At 26.9% G+C, this 16126-nt stretch overlaps 3 protein-coding genes across 9 annotated transcripts in view; 1 reads left to right on the forward strand and 2 right to left on the reverse strand.

Annotated features, from left to right (window-relative positions):
- LOC106691293 (T-related protein) overlaps nucleotides 1-7134 on the forward strand; it is a 69092-nt gene extending 61958 nt beyond the window's left edge. For 2 of the 3 annotated variants that reach the window (XM_067051625.1, XM_014437020.3), the window contains exons 5-8: nucleotides 325-459; nucleotides 534-636; nucleotides 4995-5102; nucleotides 5605-7134. In XM_067051625.1, the coding sequence (XP_066907726.1) occupies nucleotides 325-459; nucleotides 534-636; nucleotides 4995-5102; nucleotides 5605-5750 (492 nt within the window). In that variant the 3' untranslated portion in view covers nucleotides 5751-7134. The remainder of the gene's footprint in view (nucleotides 1-324; nucleotides 460-533; nucleotides 637-4994; nucleotides 5103-5604) is intronic. The other variant, XM_014437019.3, reaches the window with a different exon arrangement.
- Nucleotides 1288-4308, reverse strand: Top3beta (topoisomerase 3-beta). Its single transcript, XM_014437015.3, has one exon. The coding sequence runs from the start codon at nucleotides 4158-4160 to the stop codon at nucleotides 1629-1631; it is 2532 nt and encodes an 843-aa protein (XP_014292501.1). The 5' UTR covers nucleotides 4161-4308; the 3' UTR covers nucleotides 1288-1628.
- Nucleotides 7135-10839: 3705 nt separating the features above from the next.
- Nucleotides 10840-16126, reverse strand: part of LOC106691294 (uncharacterized) — a 25027-nt gene continuing 19740 nt past the window's right edge. For all 5 annotated transcript variants that reach the window (XR_001344759.2, XR_010844593.1, XM_014437025.3 and 2 more), the window contains one exon: nucleotides 10840-14873. Coding sequence is in view for 3 of the 5 variants with exons in the window: in XM_014437025.3 (XP_014292511.1) it covers nucleotides 14830-14873 (44 nt within the window). In the remaining 2 variants the exon portion in view is untranslated. The remainder of the gene's footprint in view (nucleotides 14874-16126) is intronic.

A 16126-nucleotide genomic window follows, 5' to 3' on the forward strand; every position in this document is an offset into this window, starting at 1 on the left:
ATATTTTTATTAAAATTATTTTATATATTTTTTTATTTGTATGTATATGTCTTTACTCACAAACACATATTTTCAATAATTGATAAGGTAAGATAAGTTGTAGCAAATCCTTATACTGTGGCATCAGCACTTAATGGTTAAAGCTTTTTTCTCTTTGCCAATAGTAATATTTTATGAACGTATACATCTTTAAATGATTTAAAAAAAATAAATACAGTTCCAAATCATAGTGTGGATTTAAACTGAAGATTTTTTTTGGATTGCCATTTCATTAAACAACCAATTAGAAATAATTTTCTCATCATACATTTTCCATTGTTTCAGATAATGCTAAATTCACTTCATAAGTATGAGCCACGAGTACATATAGTTAAAGTTGGTAATGAACAAAGAAAAGTACTGGCTTACCCGTTTCCAGAAACTCAATTCATTGCCGTCACTGCTTATCAGAACGAAGAGGTACTCATAAATATTAAATTAATATACTTATTTTAAAACATTACCATTTTTTACATTGATTTTATTACTTTCAGGTAACAGCACTTAAAATTAAGCATAATCCTTTTGCAAAAGCATTTCTTGATGCAAAAGAAAGACCAGAAAACAATCAACAATCAAGAGACTACCAAACACAGTGTAAGTGTGCCATATTAGTTAAATACTTTAAGAATGTCAACATGGTTAAAAAAGATTTTTTTCATCACTTTCTTTTTACTTTCGAAAAGTGCAGTTTCTCATGAAATGAAAAATTAATTTTATTCACTGGCAAGAAATTTATTTTTATCCACCTACTACCCTAAGTATTATCTTTGCAGTTCCATTACTGTAACTCTTTTTAACTGTCATATTAACACATCCTCATCAAAAAAAGTTACATCTTTCTTTTTAGTTATTTTGTGAACTGTTAGTGATGTCCTAACCATTTGAGCTCTGTGGCAGATTTATTGTTGAAGCTACTTTAAAAATAATAATAAAAAAAAAGAAATGAAAATCTGGCAATTTTTTTACTTAAAAACAAAGGTTCTCGCCAGATTAAAAAAATGTACTTAATATTTGGGCTATAAATTTATCATTCCAATAACAAATAAATGAATAAAATATTGCCAATCCCAAAAACTTAAAATATTATTTTTGGCTACAATTTTAATATTTTAAATTAATAAAAAAAAAAATTCAAAAGTGATTAAATTTTTATTGTAATATTCAAGTAAAAAATAAGTACAATAAATTATAAGTATACAAAATGATAAAAATGATATGAAATAAAATAAATAAAAAATCAACATTCAACATTTGTTAGCACAATTTTTCTAATTGTTCATATTTACAATTAATATTAAATGAATAGCTCATTTATTAACAAAAACAATCAGTACTAATTAAACAATAAATAAATATTGGCACAATTGATAAATAAAAGTTTAGAACTGTTTGAACTTATAAAACCTAAAAAATATACAACTTCTAAACTGATCTTTATAATGTTTTTATATGCATAAATTTTTAGTAATGTAACATAGATTAAAATTATCTATGATTAAAATAATGATCAGCAACATTTTAGGAATATAATAAACTATTTTTTAAAATATTTAGAACTAAAATCCTGAATTATTTAAGGGAAAAAGTTAAACAAAATATGCTGCTAACTGAGCCATCTTATCTTTTGGTTTTCTTTGTTTGTGCTTTGAACCTCCACGACCTCTATATGATCTGCCAGATTTAGCACGGATGGAAGCCCGATGAGACCTAACAAGTGGTGCAAATTCTATTGAACAAAATACGCATCCTGACATTTCAGTTAGGCCATCTGGAAGTTTGGTTTTTTCTTCTTTATATTCTACTTTAAGAATTTGAGCACCACATTCACATTTTCTGTCTTCAACTGAAACCTTTTGCGCATCATCAAATAAATGTACTATTACATCACACTTATTACAGCATATTTTCCACTTGGGTCCTGAGCCAGGGTCAAGTACAAGAATGCCTTCACACTCAAGGCAGACAGATAAGCCATTAGCAATAAGTGACTGTGCACATGTTGGGTGCGTACATAAATCACAGCCAGATCCTTTCTTCATGTCTTTAAATGGTGGAGAATTGTAGCAATATGGACAAAATGGAAAACTTTTCGAACCATTAGACCACCACAAAAGTTCAAAATCATCAAGTGGGCACCTCAATTCTTTATATATCCGTATATTTCCATTCTGAGGAACTGAATAAGTCTCATCACAGTGAGAACAATGAAGTCTTGATGGCTTTGTTTGAATATATTTTAAATACCTGCGACATTTACCGCAACGGGATTGCGGTTTCCCTGAATCTGCTAAAGATGAAAAAGTAACCTCAAAAAGTTGGTCCATTCCTTCAATATTTGTAACAAAATACAGAAATTTTTGTTTAAAAATTTCGACTGTATGACTTAAAACAGAGTGGAAATCTGCTAGTCCCTGAGCAATGAGATTTAACTGTTTTTCTACTGCAGATCTCATTGTTGGTAGAACTAAATCAATGTCAATTTTTTGGTAGCCATGTACTAAAACTATTCCAAGAGCAGTTGGTATTAATTTTCTTCCAGAACCCACTTTCACATAGTTTCTTTGACATATATTATTAATATGAACAGGAATAGATGCATCCGTACCAATCCCATGTTTTTCCATGAGTGTAATTAATTCTGCTTCAGTTAAATAATCAGGAGGTCCAGTCTGACGTTCAATTAATTTCATTTCTTGAACTGGAATTTCTTCATCAATTTGGAATGTTGGCATAACTTCATTTTTGGGTAAAGACTGCCAATGTAAAATGGATGTGTAACCTGGAGAAATAAGAGTTTTACTTGTAAGAGTGAACGATTCAGTACCAATCATAAATTTTACAATATTTTGAAGATATTTGCAATCTCTAGCAACGGTAGATGCAAAATGACGACAGATGTAATCATATACCCTCCAAGATTCTTTCTCAAGTTCTCCAGCTAACTTCATAGGAGTAATTGGTGGATGGTCGCCTGCATCATGACCTTTTCTAGGAGTTGATAAACCATCTCTCAAAATTGCTTTTACTTCAGTTCCTATATCAGGACTATTTTGAAGAATTTTTAGTGTCCCAGTCAGGTCAAAACTTGCTGGATAGTGAGTGGTTTCAGTTCTGGGATAACTGATGTAGCCTTGAGTATATAACTTCTCAGCAATCTGCATTACAGTCTGAGGAGACATACCTAATAAAGAACTTCCAACTCTCATCAATTCAACAGTATTTAGTGCTAATGGTCTGGTTTTGGTCTTATCTCTATTTTCAACATTGACAACTTGAGCCATCTCTGTTCCCTTAATAGAGTTAAGGAACATAGAAGCAACATCTTTCTCAAAGCATCTAACTCGGTCCCAATCGAGAGTAATTTTTCGGCCATCTGAGAGGGCTAATTTTGTTTCTATTAACCAATATGGTTCTGGTTTAAATGTTTGAATTTCATCATGTCGTTTAACACAAAAGCCCAAAGTGGGAGTTTGGCATGGTCCATATGAAATAAGACTAGCATCGAGATCTCCATACTTACCTTGAAAAAATTTTGTTTGATAACGAGTGAACGCACAACCAATCCTAAGGTCTAATTCCTGTCGAGCATCTACTGATCGAGCTTCGTTTTCATTTGGTCTAACTAAATTTGCCATTGCTCCTTTAATTTCTTTTTCAGTAATAGCAGAGAATCGTGCTCTGTATATATATTCAGGATTATCTTGGCACTTTAAACTGTTTTGTACAGCATGTATTACTTCAAAGCATATATTTTCTCCTTCCTTATCACAATCAAGCCAAAGTACTAAATAATCTGAACCTCTTGCTTCTTGAGCAAGAAAACCAGGCATTCTGAGTTTAGGAGTGGCTTCTTTCTTTTCAGTAGGTGCAGAAAACAACTCAACTGGGTCTACACTGTCCCAGTTATTGTATTTGCCAATGAAATCTAAGGCCATAACATGACCACAGACTGAAGTCATGATGAATATAACATCTTCATTTTTAAAATAACCATTCCACTGATGGACAGAACAGGCTCCATTGCTTCCTTTCCGAGTTTTTGCTTTTCCATCACTTAATATGTTGGCTAAACTTTGAGCTAAAGAGGGTTTCTCAGCAACCATAAAAACTTTCTTCATTTTTAAGAATAATAAATATCACTAAATCAAATCATACCATAATTCAGAGTATATAATTTTGAATAAAACGTTGAAACAAATATATAATGATATTACTACGAACTGAGATAATGAGCCGATATAGAGTAAACATCAAAAACCTTCTATTGTATAACCTTAACCCGCATATATCGAAATGTACCAAGCATATCGATATTTAAATAATCTAATATTGTAGTACGTAAACGTTTTGTGGGACACTAACACAAGTCTAAAAACTGTTTTCGTAATTTATACATACATATTGATGTAAAAGTATTTAGATTAATCTTAACTGTCGATTTCTACTTGTAGCGCTTGCTCATCAGATAAATAAACTGGAGAAGTTTGTTCCCTTATATGTCGGTTTTTACTTCTTTCCGTCGCCGATATTTAACATAAAGTACTTTATCTTATTTTCTCATGTTCATGGGCGTAGATTGGTATCTTCAGAAGGGGCCATGGCCCTCCTGGAAATTCCTCAAAAGGTTTAGAAAAAGAAATACTTAAATGTAAAAAAACAAAACAATCCTATTATTTTTCCAATCAGATAACAAAATAACGATACTAATTAGTATGAAACTTTAATTAAAATTAAATATCGTTTTTAAGAAGTATATGGATATCTCCAGTATAGGGAAGGGATGTGCTCACTCTCAGGCATTTGGCCCTTTTGAGTCCCTTGGAACACTATTTTAGTTAAACCAATATTTATAATTAAAATTCAAAAAGAATCTGTTATTATATTTTATATACTGATTATTGTTTAATTACTTTTTTTAACTGTCTTTTATTTTATAAATATTTGAATTTCAGATGAACCAAACTGGATTGCAAATAGTTATAGTGAAAGGAGACATCATAGAATATCTCCATACCCATCACCTCAGGAACTAAGACCATCAGCCCCTCCTTCACCTATATGTTAGTAGTCTTTGAATTTTTTTAACTGTTGTGCAAACATGAAATATTTATCATTTTTCTGTAGCTTTTCATATAGTTTTGTCTTACCTCTTTTTAATGACAATAATCATATACAAAGTTATACAATTTCAATGCGGTTTCATGATTTAATCATTGCATTAATTTCCATACTAAAAGAATGTAGAAGGTCTGAACAAAAGATTCCTAGGAATTTACATATAATCTTTTATCATAACTTTGAAATTAAGTTTAGTAAAAGGTCTTTAGAAAAGGATTTTAATTTATATTTTACTCAATTAATAAAAATCAGTAAATTTTCTAGTGTTTCATTATGTTTTTAAACTTAAATTCTATTTATTATTTTCATATTTTATTTTAAATTTGTGAATAAAGACCTAATTTTTTTTTTTTTAACTTTGTCAATATCATTCTAATCATTATCAAAACTGAAGTTATATATGAATGATACTCTAGGTAATCATGGTTAATAATTTTATTTCAGATTATGGTGGAGACAGTGATCCATACTATAGCTGGTACTATTATGGGGGAAGTGGAAATAATAGTCAGATATGTTACCAAACAGAAGCTCTACCAGTCTTTGAAGCAAAGATAGAACCAAGAAATGGTGAAGAAATTCAATACTGACAATCATTGACATTTCTCCACCATTAAAGAGAATATCACTCATATTAAATTGTAGATGAACAGTAGAGTGGAATGAAAAATGGTGCAAAATACCTATCTTTTTTTTCTTTATTAATGACATTTTATACTTGCTGAAAAAGGATGTCTTTAGGGACAAAGAAGAAACTAGAAAATATTTTTTGTACCTCATCAAACTTTAGAGCAGTGATTTTCAAAGGGCCATTATGGAAAGCTTAGGCACGATTGCAGTGCCCAATTTCATAAAATTCTGCTGCTTTAACATAGTTACCAATATGAAGTAGTATGTGTAATTTTATTAAAACAAAAATTAAATGATGTTAATTGCTTAAAACACTAATTTCGAATTTCACTGAATACTGAAATCAAAATAATTAAAAGATAATTATGCTCAATAAAATTTTTGAAAAAAAACCAATCATCAGTTTTTTTTTAATGAGTAGATACTTGACAAGTTAAAGAAAAATAAACCAAAGGTAAACTGAATTTTTTATTAATTCAACTCATAAATTATTCCAATATTTATTTATTTTTGAAACGAGATATGAAAAATATTTTGCAAATTTATAAGATAAAAATAAATCCACAAGCTGCCAGAAAAAACCCACCGAGTAAAGGTTAAAGACAACTTAAAGTGAACAATGACTTATAAATTTTCTTTTCTGTTAAAAAAATGGAAAATATAAAAATTTAACACAACATAATAAAGTGATTAAATTAGGTATCAACTTTACTATTAGCAACCTTTAATTTATTGTAACTAAACATTACAATGTGGGTAAAAGTTCAAAAGTTTGAAAACAAATTATAAAATTAATTATAATTTGTAATTGTATATAATTAATGATAGTGACCTTTGGGCATCTCAAGGCAAACCACTTATTTTTTTAATATTTTAATTTTATTTTTCAAAAAGTAACTTTTATATACTATTTAACTGAAACTAAATCAGTGTTTTCATTCCATTCTAGCATATAAGCTTTCAATGCTAAAAGGAACATTGCTACATAGAACTGTGTCTATCTATTGTAAATATGAGTTTATGGAAGTGGGTCTGATAATTACAATATTTTTTCATTGTATAATAGTGTATTCTAATTTCATTAGAATATCATATTACAACAATAATGATAACAATTAAATTAAATAGGGCCAACAATTTTCTTAGTATTTCTGAAACCATTAGAATTTTTTCTTTAAAATAAAAAACATGTAATTTGAAATAAAATGAACAATACTTGAGATTAATTGTCATTGTTGAAAAACTTTTAAGTAATATTATAATAAATTTTTAATTATTTGTGATCAATTGATTTCCAACGCAGACAGATGGTGCTATTTTAAGATTTGTATTCAATACTCAGATATTGTAATACATTTATTTATGTAGCAGTTATTCAAATCTTAATGTTTAATAGTTCTATCTTTTATTATTATTTTAGAATATCACATTGTATATGTTATTATTTATTCTGATATAAAAAGTTCAAAAAAATGTTGACTTGATTTATTTTGCAATTCCTTATGAAACTACTTCTGAAAAACATTTAGTTAATCTAGATTTTCCTTTAGTGTACTTGATAAAAATTTTTTATCAAAATTATAAAATATGTCATAAAATTTCACAGTGATTGAAGTACATACTATAAAGCAGTGGTGTCAAACAGCTTATGACCACTATTATGGTCATATTTTGTGATTCGTGATGCTCTTAAATAGCAATAGCTTTATACTTTAAGAAAAGCAAGATCCCTGGAAGGGATTTCCCTCATTTGATTGAAACCATTAAACTACAAGCAGTTTCTCCTAAACCATGTTCCAGACAAAAAAAAGAGTAAAAAGTATAAGGAATTTACTCTTCCTTAATTTAGTATAAGTTGATGTTGCTGAAAAATGCATGGCTTTCATGTTATCAGAGAAAATTGTATTTATATTTCTGGGGAAAACAATAGGTTACACAGTTGAAATTGGTAATCACATTACAAAAACCATAGATAAGCAAATTATCAGAACTTCGCCAAAACATTTCACTGAGATCTCTTTATATTTATACATTTAAATAATTTGTAGGATGTAAAGTAATATAAAAAAGTGAAGTCATAAAATGAATGTAAAAACGAAATAAATACTTTAATAAATAGAGTTTATTTGTGAAATGCTGCGTAATAAAAAACAAAATATTATATAGTCATATTGATGAAACTTAATGAAAATAAGTGAATCATTCTTTATCTTATATTAAAAATAAATATCAAAAGTATGAATTGTATGCTGTACATATTCTTCTTTAAACTTAACTTTAGAAGTATATAAGGAATAAAATTATGTAACGAAACATTGTTAACTTTTATTTGTGTACCAATTAATAGGTGAACAATTAGTTTATGTTGGGTAATAAAAATATCATAGCATGTTACCACTTTCTGCAAATATTAACAAATTTCATATGTTAGGTTTAAAAGGCAATTTTGATATGTTACATTATTTTCTTGTCCCATAAATTTTAAAACAATTACATTCACATATCACTTACCTAAATATTTCCAGTAAAAATTCTAAGTTTAGAACTACTGAGTAATTTAATTTTTACCCGAGTTCTTCCTAACTAATGCCTGTGGGTATTTACTCACATTTGGGTAAGTTTCCAAAAGTTATTAAGTATTAGTAAAATAAAAATCATAATAAAATTGACTAATTAATAATTTTAACTTTAATTCTTTTTAAAATATTATTTATTATAAATAAAAGGAATATTTAAAAATAATATGTTATTAATTGAATGGTTGATTTTATTTTAAATCAAAGCCTGTCTATTTAAAAGCATTGCAGTTAATAAACTCAGTTTTTGACTAATTATTTATCATGAAAATGAAATGTGATGGGAACAGAATGACTTGACGACATTTTTTCTTTTCATTAATTTACAGGTTTATTTTTATTCTAATCTGATTCTAAAGTTCTAATAATTCATTCATTTCTTTATTTTTCAACTCATATAATTCAAATTTAATAGCTATAAAATATTTTTGAGAATAAAATTGGAGGGTAGGAAGAAAAAGTTATTTTGAAATAATGGCATTATTTTAATTGGATCTCCACATAACCAACCTTGCGTATTTTGAAGGAAAACTAAACTCAATTACTATTGTTGATTATCATCAAGTATTTTTTTAATAGTATATACATACTTTAAAATATAAGTAAGAAAAGTTAGTCCTTAACAATTAAATTGAGGAAAGTGACCCATATCAATGTTATCCTTTTGACAATTATGAATAGTTCCCAAACTAACCTTAATAATTTAAAAATGAAAAGCTTTTAACTGAATAAAGAGTATTTGCAGGAATTTACGTTACATTATTTTTTGTCTAAAAATACATCAAGTATGCACTAGGTTGGCAAGCATATATTTACTATGAAACAAAGGACATTCACATCAAGGAAGAAAAAAAAAGAAGTCTGTCTGAATTGGTAAGTGAATTGATGCTCTGCTATAAATAGATGAATATGAACTTTTAAAATAGCTATTCAACCTTATAATCATTTTTATTTCATCAGCCATAACCCATAGCATGACTGGAGGGTCTATTGGACTCATGGCAATATTTATTTGTCTTATGCTTAGGTTTTTTCAACTAATTTATTTTATTTTTTAAGACTGCATATTCTATTTCTATATGAGAAATAACAAGAATAGTAGTAAGTGCATAATATGATGAAAGCATGTATGTATTTTTCTTCCTACAAAAAGTTGAAAATTTATATTACTGGGTCTGAAAACAGTAACTAGGGCCTGTCCTATTGTGGGTCAAAGAAGAAGAGGATCCAAATTACAAACAAGAGCCTAGCAACAACAGGACTAATTTATGGCAGAAATGGAAAATTATAAACTTCCAGAGGCTCAGGGTCATTTCAAGCATTCAGCATATACTTACATTGAAATTAATATAAATGTAGTTTAACTTAAATAGTACAACTGTTGTGGTAGTAGACTTCTTATTTTCAACAAAACAAGAATTTCATATTTTATAACCAATTTGAACAAAAGGTTATCTTATATACATTTGAATATTGTTGGGAAAATATATTTTTTCGAATGATTCTAATTCTTGAAGGACAGAAACAATTATAGTCAAGGGGAAGATAGGAACTGAATAAAAATAAATAAATAAATAAAAAAACAAAGCCCACATTCATAATTTAGGAACATTTAGATATATTTAGAGGAATCTTTAATCAATGTTTAAAGACTGAAAATAGTATTGCTTCATTAAGCTCATGGCACTATACATTTAATACGTATAAGTTATTAATATAACTACGTTTAATTTTAGAAAGGAAATAATAGTATGATTCACCACAGTAAATATAATCTTAAATGCACCTCATTACATGATTCAAACAATTTATAATTTATTTTGTTCTGAACTGAAGTAATGCTGTTTCCAGCCCTTTGATCTCTTTCAATTTATCTGGAGAAAACTTAAAAGTCAATAAAATTACTTTTTCCAGTCTTGAAATTCCTATAAACTTGTTTATGAGCTTGAAATAACAATTTCCCACAATTTAAACTTCAAAAATATAATTTTTAAAATAAATAAATTTAATTATAAATAAAAAACACATGATCGTGTTTCAATTGATTTTACACTGATTCTATTTGATTAAACTCTAAACCTTAAATTTAAATATAAAAAATTATTCTACATAAATTATTATAAGAAAACATACAGAAAAACTTATCTATTTCATCAATTCATTTTTAATTAAATATTAATCCAGGGTCTTCTACGAAATTATAACATTAGTAACAGCACTTCCAAAATTTATATTTGGCATCCACTCAAAACAAACATGAATTTAACATTAAAACTTTCACAAATGGTTTGATATTTAAAAAACTTTAATCCCATAACCAAGAAAATCATTACTTTGAAGTATTTCAATCAACTTGTGGTCCCAAAACTGATGCAAGCAATCAACAATCCCAAAATGGAAAGCAAACAGAAGAGTAATGAACATCTAAAAAACATTTTGGACCATTAATTGAAAATAAAAATACATTGGCAAATGAAACTTAATCAACTTTATTGAGTCGTTAATTGATAAAGTGAGAGCCATTGGCTATTGTTGAAAACAAATATCTTAAATACTCTTCTGTTCTAAATATTTTCAAATATGTAATGAAACAATAAAATCATCAGCAGCCATACACATTTAAAAAACCTATTTTGAATTGAAACTTCACTTTGAGTTTCAATCCAACCATGAACATTTAATACAGTCTTATCAATAAAAACATGTATAAAATTTATTTGGTCAGTTTTTTATTTTTTTAGTCTCTATTTAAGATGATAACTGAAATTAATACAAATACCAATGGTTATTTACATTTTATGTAAAATTGAAATATATATATATGTATATAATTCCATATAAAATGACTATAAAAAGGTAACAAATTATTAAATATTTTTTCACAATAACTTTACATTTAGCTAATTTCATACCAATGAAAACTAATAATGTATAAAACAAGCAAATAGGGAAGCATTAAACAATTTTGAATATTAATTTATAGAGAAAATAAGGATACGACCGGTCAATTACTTCTTTTATGTTAATTGTGGAAGTATAAAATGATTTCATAAACCTAAATGAACATCATATATAAAAAACAATTATATAGTTTACAAAATAATTATTATGTTGCCAAAAAATAATTCCTTACTTTCAGACAGGTTTTCCAAAGAGTAATGAAGATTGAATAATTGTTAAAAATCAGACTTCGGACCAAGGGCTGGAGGAGTCAATACTAGCTGATGGCAGAATTTTATTTAAAACTAAGAAAAGTCCCTCCAGGCAGCTTTTGTAGTATGTTACTAAATAAAATCATGATTAAGAAAAAAAAAATACAAATAGGCCTATATGTGTACTCACAGAATACCTTCAACTTTATTAAAACAAATATATATATATATATATATATATATATATATGTTAAAGATATCTTAAACAGCAAAAATTCTACTAATTTACAAGTATACTACAATGGGAAACAAAAGGGTCAATGAAAGATTAATAAATGTGCACGAATTGTTATACAAAATAGTAATGTAGTTTTTTTTTTAAGATGATCAACATTAATTAGTGAGTAATAATGATATTAATTACACAGAGTATGTGTATGTGACGTGTAACATATGTTATTTATAGGATACATATCAATGGCTGACCAGTCTTATGATCAGTCAGGTAACAGTGGAGCTAAGTACATTTCCATTAACTTCAGGAAAAATACTATTAAAAGTTCTCTCTTTTAGGAAAATTACAACTTTTCAATTAATTTAGTGTTTTTTGTGGGGCTAGGGAAATAAACTTAGCACAACTGTGAAGTAAGCCACCGATATATAAAAATATATTATCCTCTTACAACAAATTATAAAATGAAAAAAAAAATAATCTAATTCATTCTTAACATTGATTGATTTTTTCAAACTTGAAAATTACAGAAGTGTATGGAATAGTAAAATATAGGAAATTTCTGGTTAATTGCAGCATAAATCATATAAATTAATCAGAAATCAGAACAATTGAAATGCAATGCATGAACAGAAGAGTAAGATAAAACAAACTTAAAACATTATAATTGAATGTATGAGGTGATATATAGGTGATTTAGGAAGTGAAGCATCTGAAGGAACCAGCAATGATACAACATACTTCAAAGGGGAACCATCTTCCTTCCTAGCTGTAGTTAATCTTTGTGTAACAAATAAGCATGTGCAATAAATACAAATCAGCTATTTGATTTTCATTATAAACATCAACTGAAATGTATGTATTAAAAAACAAAATCTAATATTTTTTTATACTTCCACCAATTAGTTCTCTCTTGTATGATACTATTTCATATCTTTCTATTAATTTTATAGATTATGGTGATAGATATGTTCAAAGCAGTGTTTGTTCCAAGCCTATTCATAAACTACTCATGTACAAGTTCAATGTATTTGAGCAAACTTGCATGTTCATTTAATCAACACCCAACTATGTTTAAAAATTTTAAAAGAATTCTATAAAAGAAAAAAATAACCATAAAATGACCAGTCTTATCCATAATGCCACCCAAGAAAGTCAAACTTTATACTTCTAATTAAATTTATGTTTACAATCAAAACTTAACACTAAGAACTTTAAAATAAAAAATAAGGAGTATAGAAATTGCAAATTTAGAGGATTGCCAACTTTAATGTGCATTTACAATTGCCATTTTCAAATTTAAAAAACAAAACAAATAAATTTAAAAATGTGTATAAAAATTATTATTTGTTTAAAAATAAAAAGAGATATTATAAATCCAAATTATCATGCTCAATACAAATTGAAAATACTTTTATATCAATTTCATAAAATATAACAAAGATCATAATACATATAATGTTTTACTTTAATAGGAGGTTCAACATTTCATTTAAATCGATCACTTCTCTCTTTTTATTTTTCCAGAATAAATACATCACAGGAACAAACTAAAATAAATTACAAATGAACCTGACTGCAATACTTAATATGCTAAATGAGGTAGAGAATAAAATAAATTATAAGAAAAACACAAACAAAAAAACACTTAAAATATTGACTATACTTTATATATTAAATTACAAAATAGATAAAGTAACTTTCAAAATTTTCATCACATATAATAGGTAGGCAACAAATAAAATTGGGCTAGAATTGTAATCAAATTTCAAATAGTTAAAACAAAATTCAAAATAGGATGAATTAAGATTTTCAATAAATTCTATTCACAAATGAATAATGAAATAAAAACAATAAAAAATAAAGTTTTAAAAAGCAACATTTTGGATTCCACTTTCAAGTTATTTTCTTTACGTGTTTGATTATTTCCTTTAATAGAGGCTGTAATATATAAACAAAATTTTGAAGAAAATAAGTTGTTTTTCCTGTATAACTGAGTTTTATAAAATATTGGTAGTAGTAGATATAATTATTTTTCAGGAGAAACTACACAATGCTAAAAAAAAAAATGATATATCTAAAAAAAAAAAATACTGATTACTGAGTACTGATTACTTTCTTTTAGTGATATTTTTCAAATAAAATTTCATTTCTTTCTTTCAACTTTTTAGATTAAACGATTAACAAAATAATCAAATTAATTAATTTGTTCTATTAAAATAGGCAAATTAAATCATTTGTTAACAGTTTACTATTGGGCCCAACTTTATCTGGAGATGAAGGTATAATAACCTTTGACTTAATTCTAAGAAATAATTCATAATCAGTAACGATTTTCTCAATGACTTACAAAAACATATTTACAGTATCTATTCCTTGAGCCATTGGTAACATTTACAACTCAAAATACCACATAGCTGGACATGAATTGAATATAGATCCAACATTAAAAATAAAATCTGTAAATATGACAGTACTAGTGAGAAAATAAGATATATTACATGTAATTCATGACTTTCATACCTATAAACTTTTTCATTTATGTTTTCAAAAATAAATAACAACATAAACAAAGACAAATATCTAATATATATCTAACAAAAGCAACAATAATACAGCATAAAAAGTAAACAGTCTTGTAAATAAATACTTAATGCAATTTTGCATAAATCTCTTATTTATATATTTTTTAACACAAAAAAAATTCAATGAAAGGAAGATTTCCAATTCTACCCGATTCTTGTTTCTATTTTTACAATCCAGTTGATATTAACTTTTGAAAAATATTGTTCATGGCACTTTGTGTGCTTAGGATATCATATACCTAATCAACTTAATAATAAAAATTGGAAAATTTGACAAATAATAAAACCAATATCATCTGACCAAAAAGGCCAGTTACTGATAGATTACGATGAACCATGAGAATACACTAATATAGTCCATATTTCTTATTCAAACGATTCATACGTCATTACAATTATGTCCTCAATAAGCAGGCATCTTGATAACATTTAAAAACATTCAGACAAGTTCACTTTTAGAAGAAAGACATGAAGAATGGATACTAATTCATGAATTAATTGTCTTTTCTAAGATCATTGTCAGCTATCACATCCACACCTGAAGAGAAAACAAAATGTGCAATGATTAAAAAAAAAGAAAAAAGAAAAATGAAATAAAAACCTATCCTACTTAAATACTAACAAAAGTTACTCATTTTTCATTCAAAATTTATTTGAATAGAATAATTCAATCTTCTTCATTTTAGCATTAAAAATTATAATTATGATTCATGCCAATATAAATGTGTCAGATGAAGCACTAATGTAGAGCTGAGCTTTTAAGTGAAGATAAGGTGAAGCTTGGATTTGAGTAAATATGGAATTCAAAGTTTTAATAACATTCCTTTATCAGACATGAGGGAATAAAAGAATGTTTGAATAAAGGACTAAAAGAAATCAGTGAGGTAGTAATAATTTATTTTAATAGGAAGCATTGACAATGATGAAAGATCTGTTTTTACTTCTATTAGCATTGAATAAAACTATAATACGTATGAAAGTGAATGCATTTGGAATAAGCCAATAAATAAAACTAACATTTGTTTGTAAACTAACTGCTTATAGACTTTTATAAATGCATTTCAGGCTTAAATATCAATTAAAAAATGAGTAAATCACAAATTTGAATTGTTAAATGAAGTAGCACTTATTTTCTTTTAATAAATGTTTTTTTTCTCCTAATACAAGTACGGTAAAACTACAACTAATTTGGATAAAAAAATAATGTGTTACCATAGAAAGGTGAAAAAAATCAATATAAGAATTTTATTATTAAAAATATAAATTCAGTTCAAAATAAATTTATATTTGTCATCAACTCAATGAAAATGTGAAAAATAACGTTTTAAGAGGTAAGTATCATAAATTATATTATTGCTCAATAGGAACCAAATTAGAAATCTACAACATTGAGAATATTATAATTGATGTTATTATTTGGAAAATTATGTTTCAATACCCACAATTTCAAAATTCACTTAAAAGGCCAAAACAAATTAAACTATATGGAGAAGCAAAAATAATGGGCCACCTTTGAGATTTGACCGCTATTTCCTCATACTAAGCTAAGGTTTTTCAGATAGAAAAATTTTAAATATCACTCAGGAATTCATTTAAAACCATATGATACTGATACACATCAAATTTAATCAAAATAAACAAAGAGCAAGATAACCCTCTTCTCTACTGGCTGTCACATGTTTTTCAGAAGAAAGAAAAAAAACTGAAATGACTACTCCATGAATTTTGTCTGTAAAAGGGACTCTTATGCAAAAGGGGGGAGGGAGAGAGGGAGAGAGGGAGAGAGGGAGG

This window comes from Halyomorpha halys, unplaced genomic scaffold (genome assembly GCF_000696795.3).
Source record: "Halyomorpha halys isolate HHAL.00 unplaced genomic scaffold, Hhal_1.1 Scaffold2209.1, whole genome shotgun sequence".
Lineage (NCBI taxonomy): Eukaryota > Metazoa > Arthropoda > Insecta > Hemiptera > Pentatomidae > Halyomorpha > Halyomorpha halys.

Bases quoted from the DNA above. Each gene is read 5' to 3' on its own strand.
- Top3beta (XM_014437015.3), bottom strand. From the start codon at position 4,160: ATGAAGAAAGTTTTTATGGTTGCTGAGAAACCCTCTTTAGCTCAAAGT.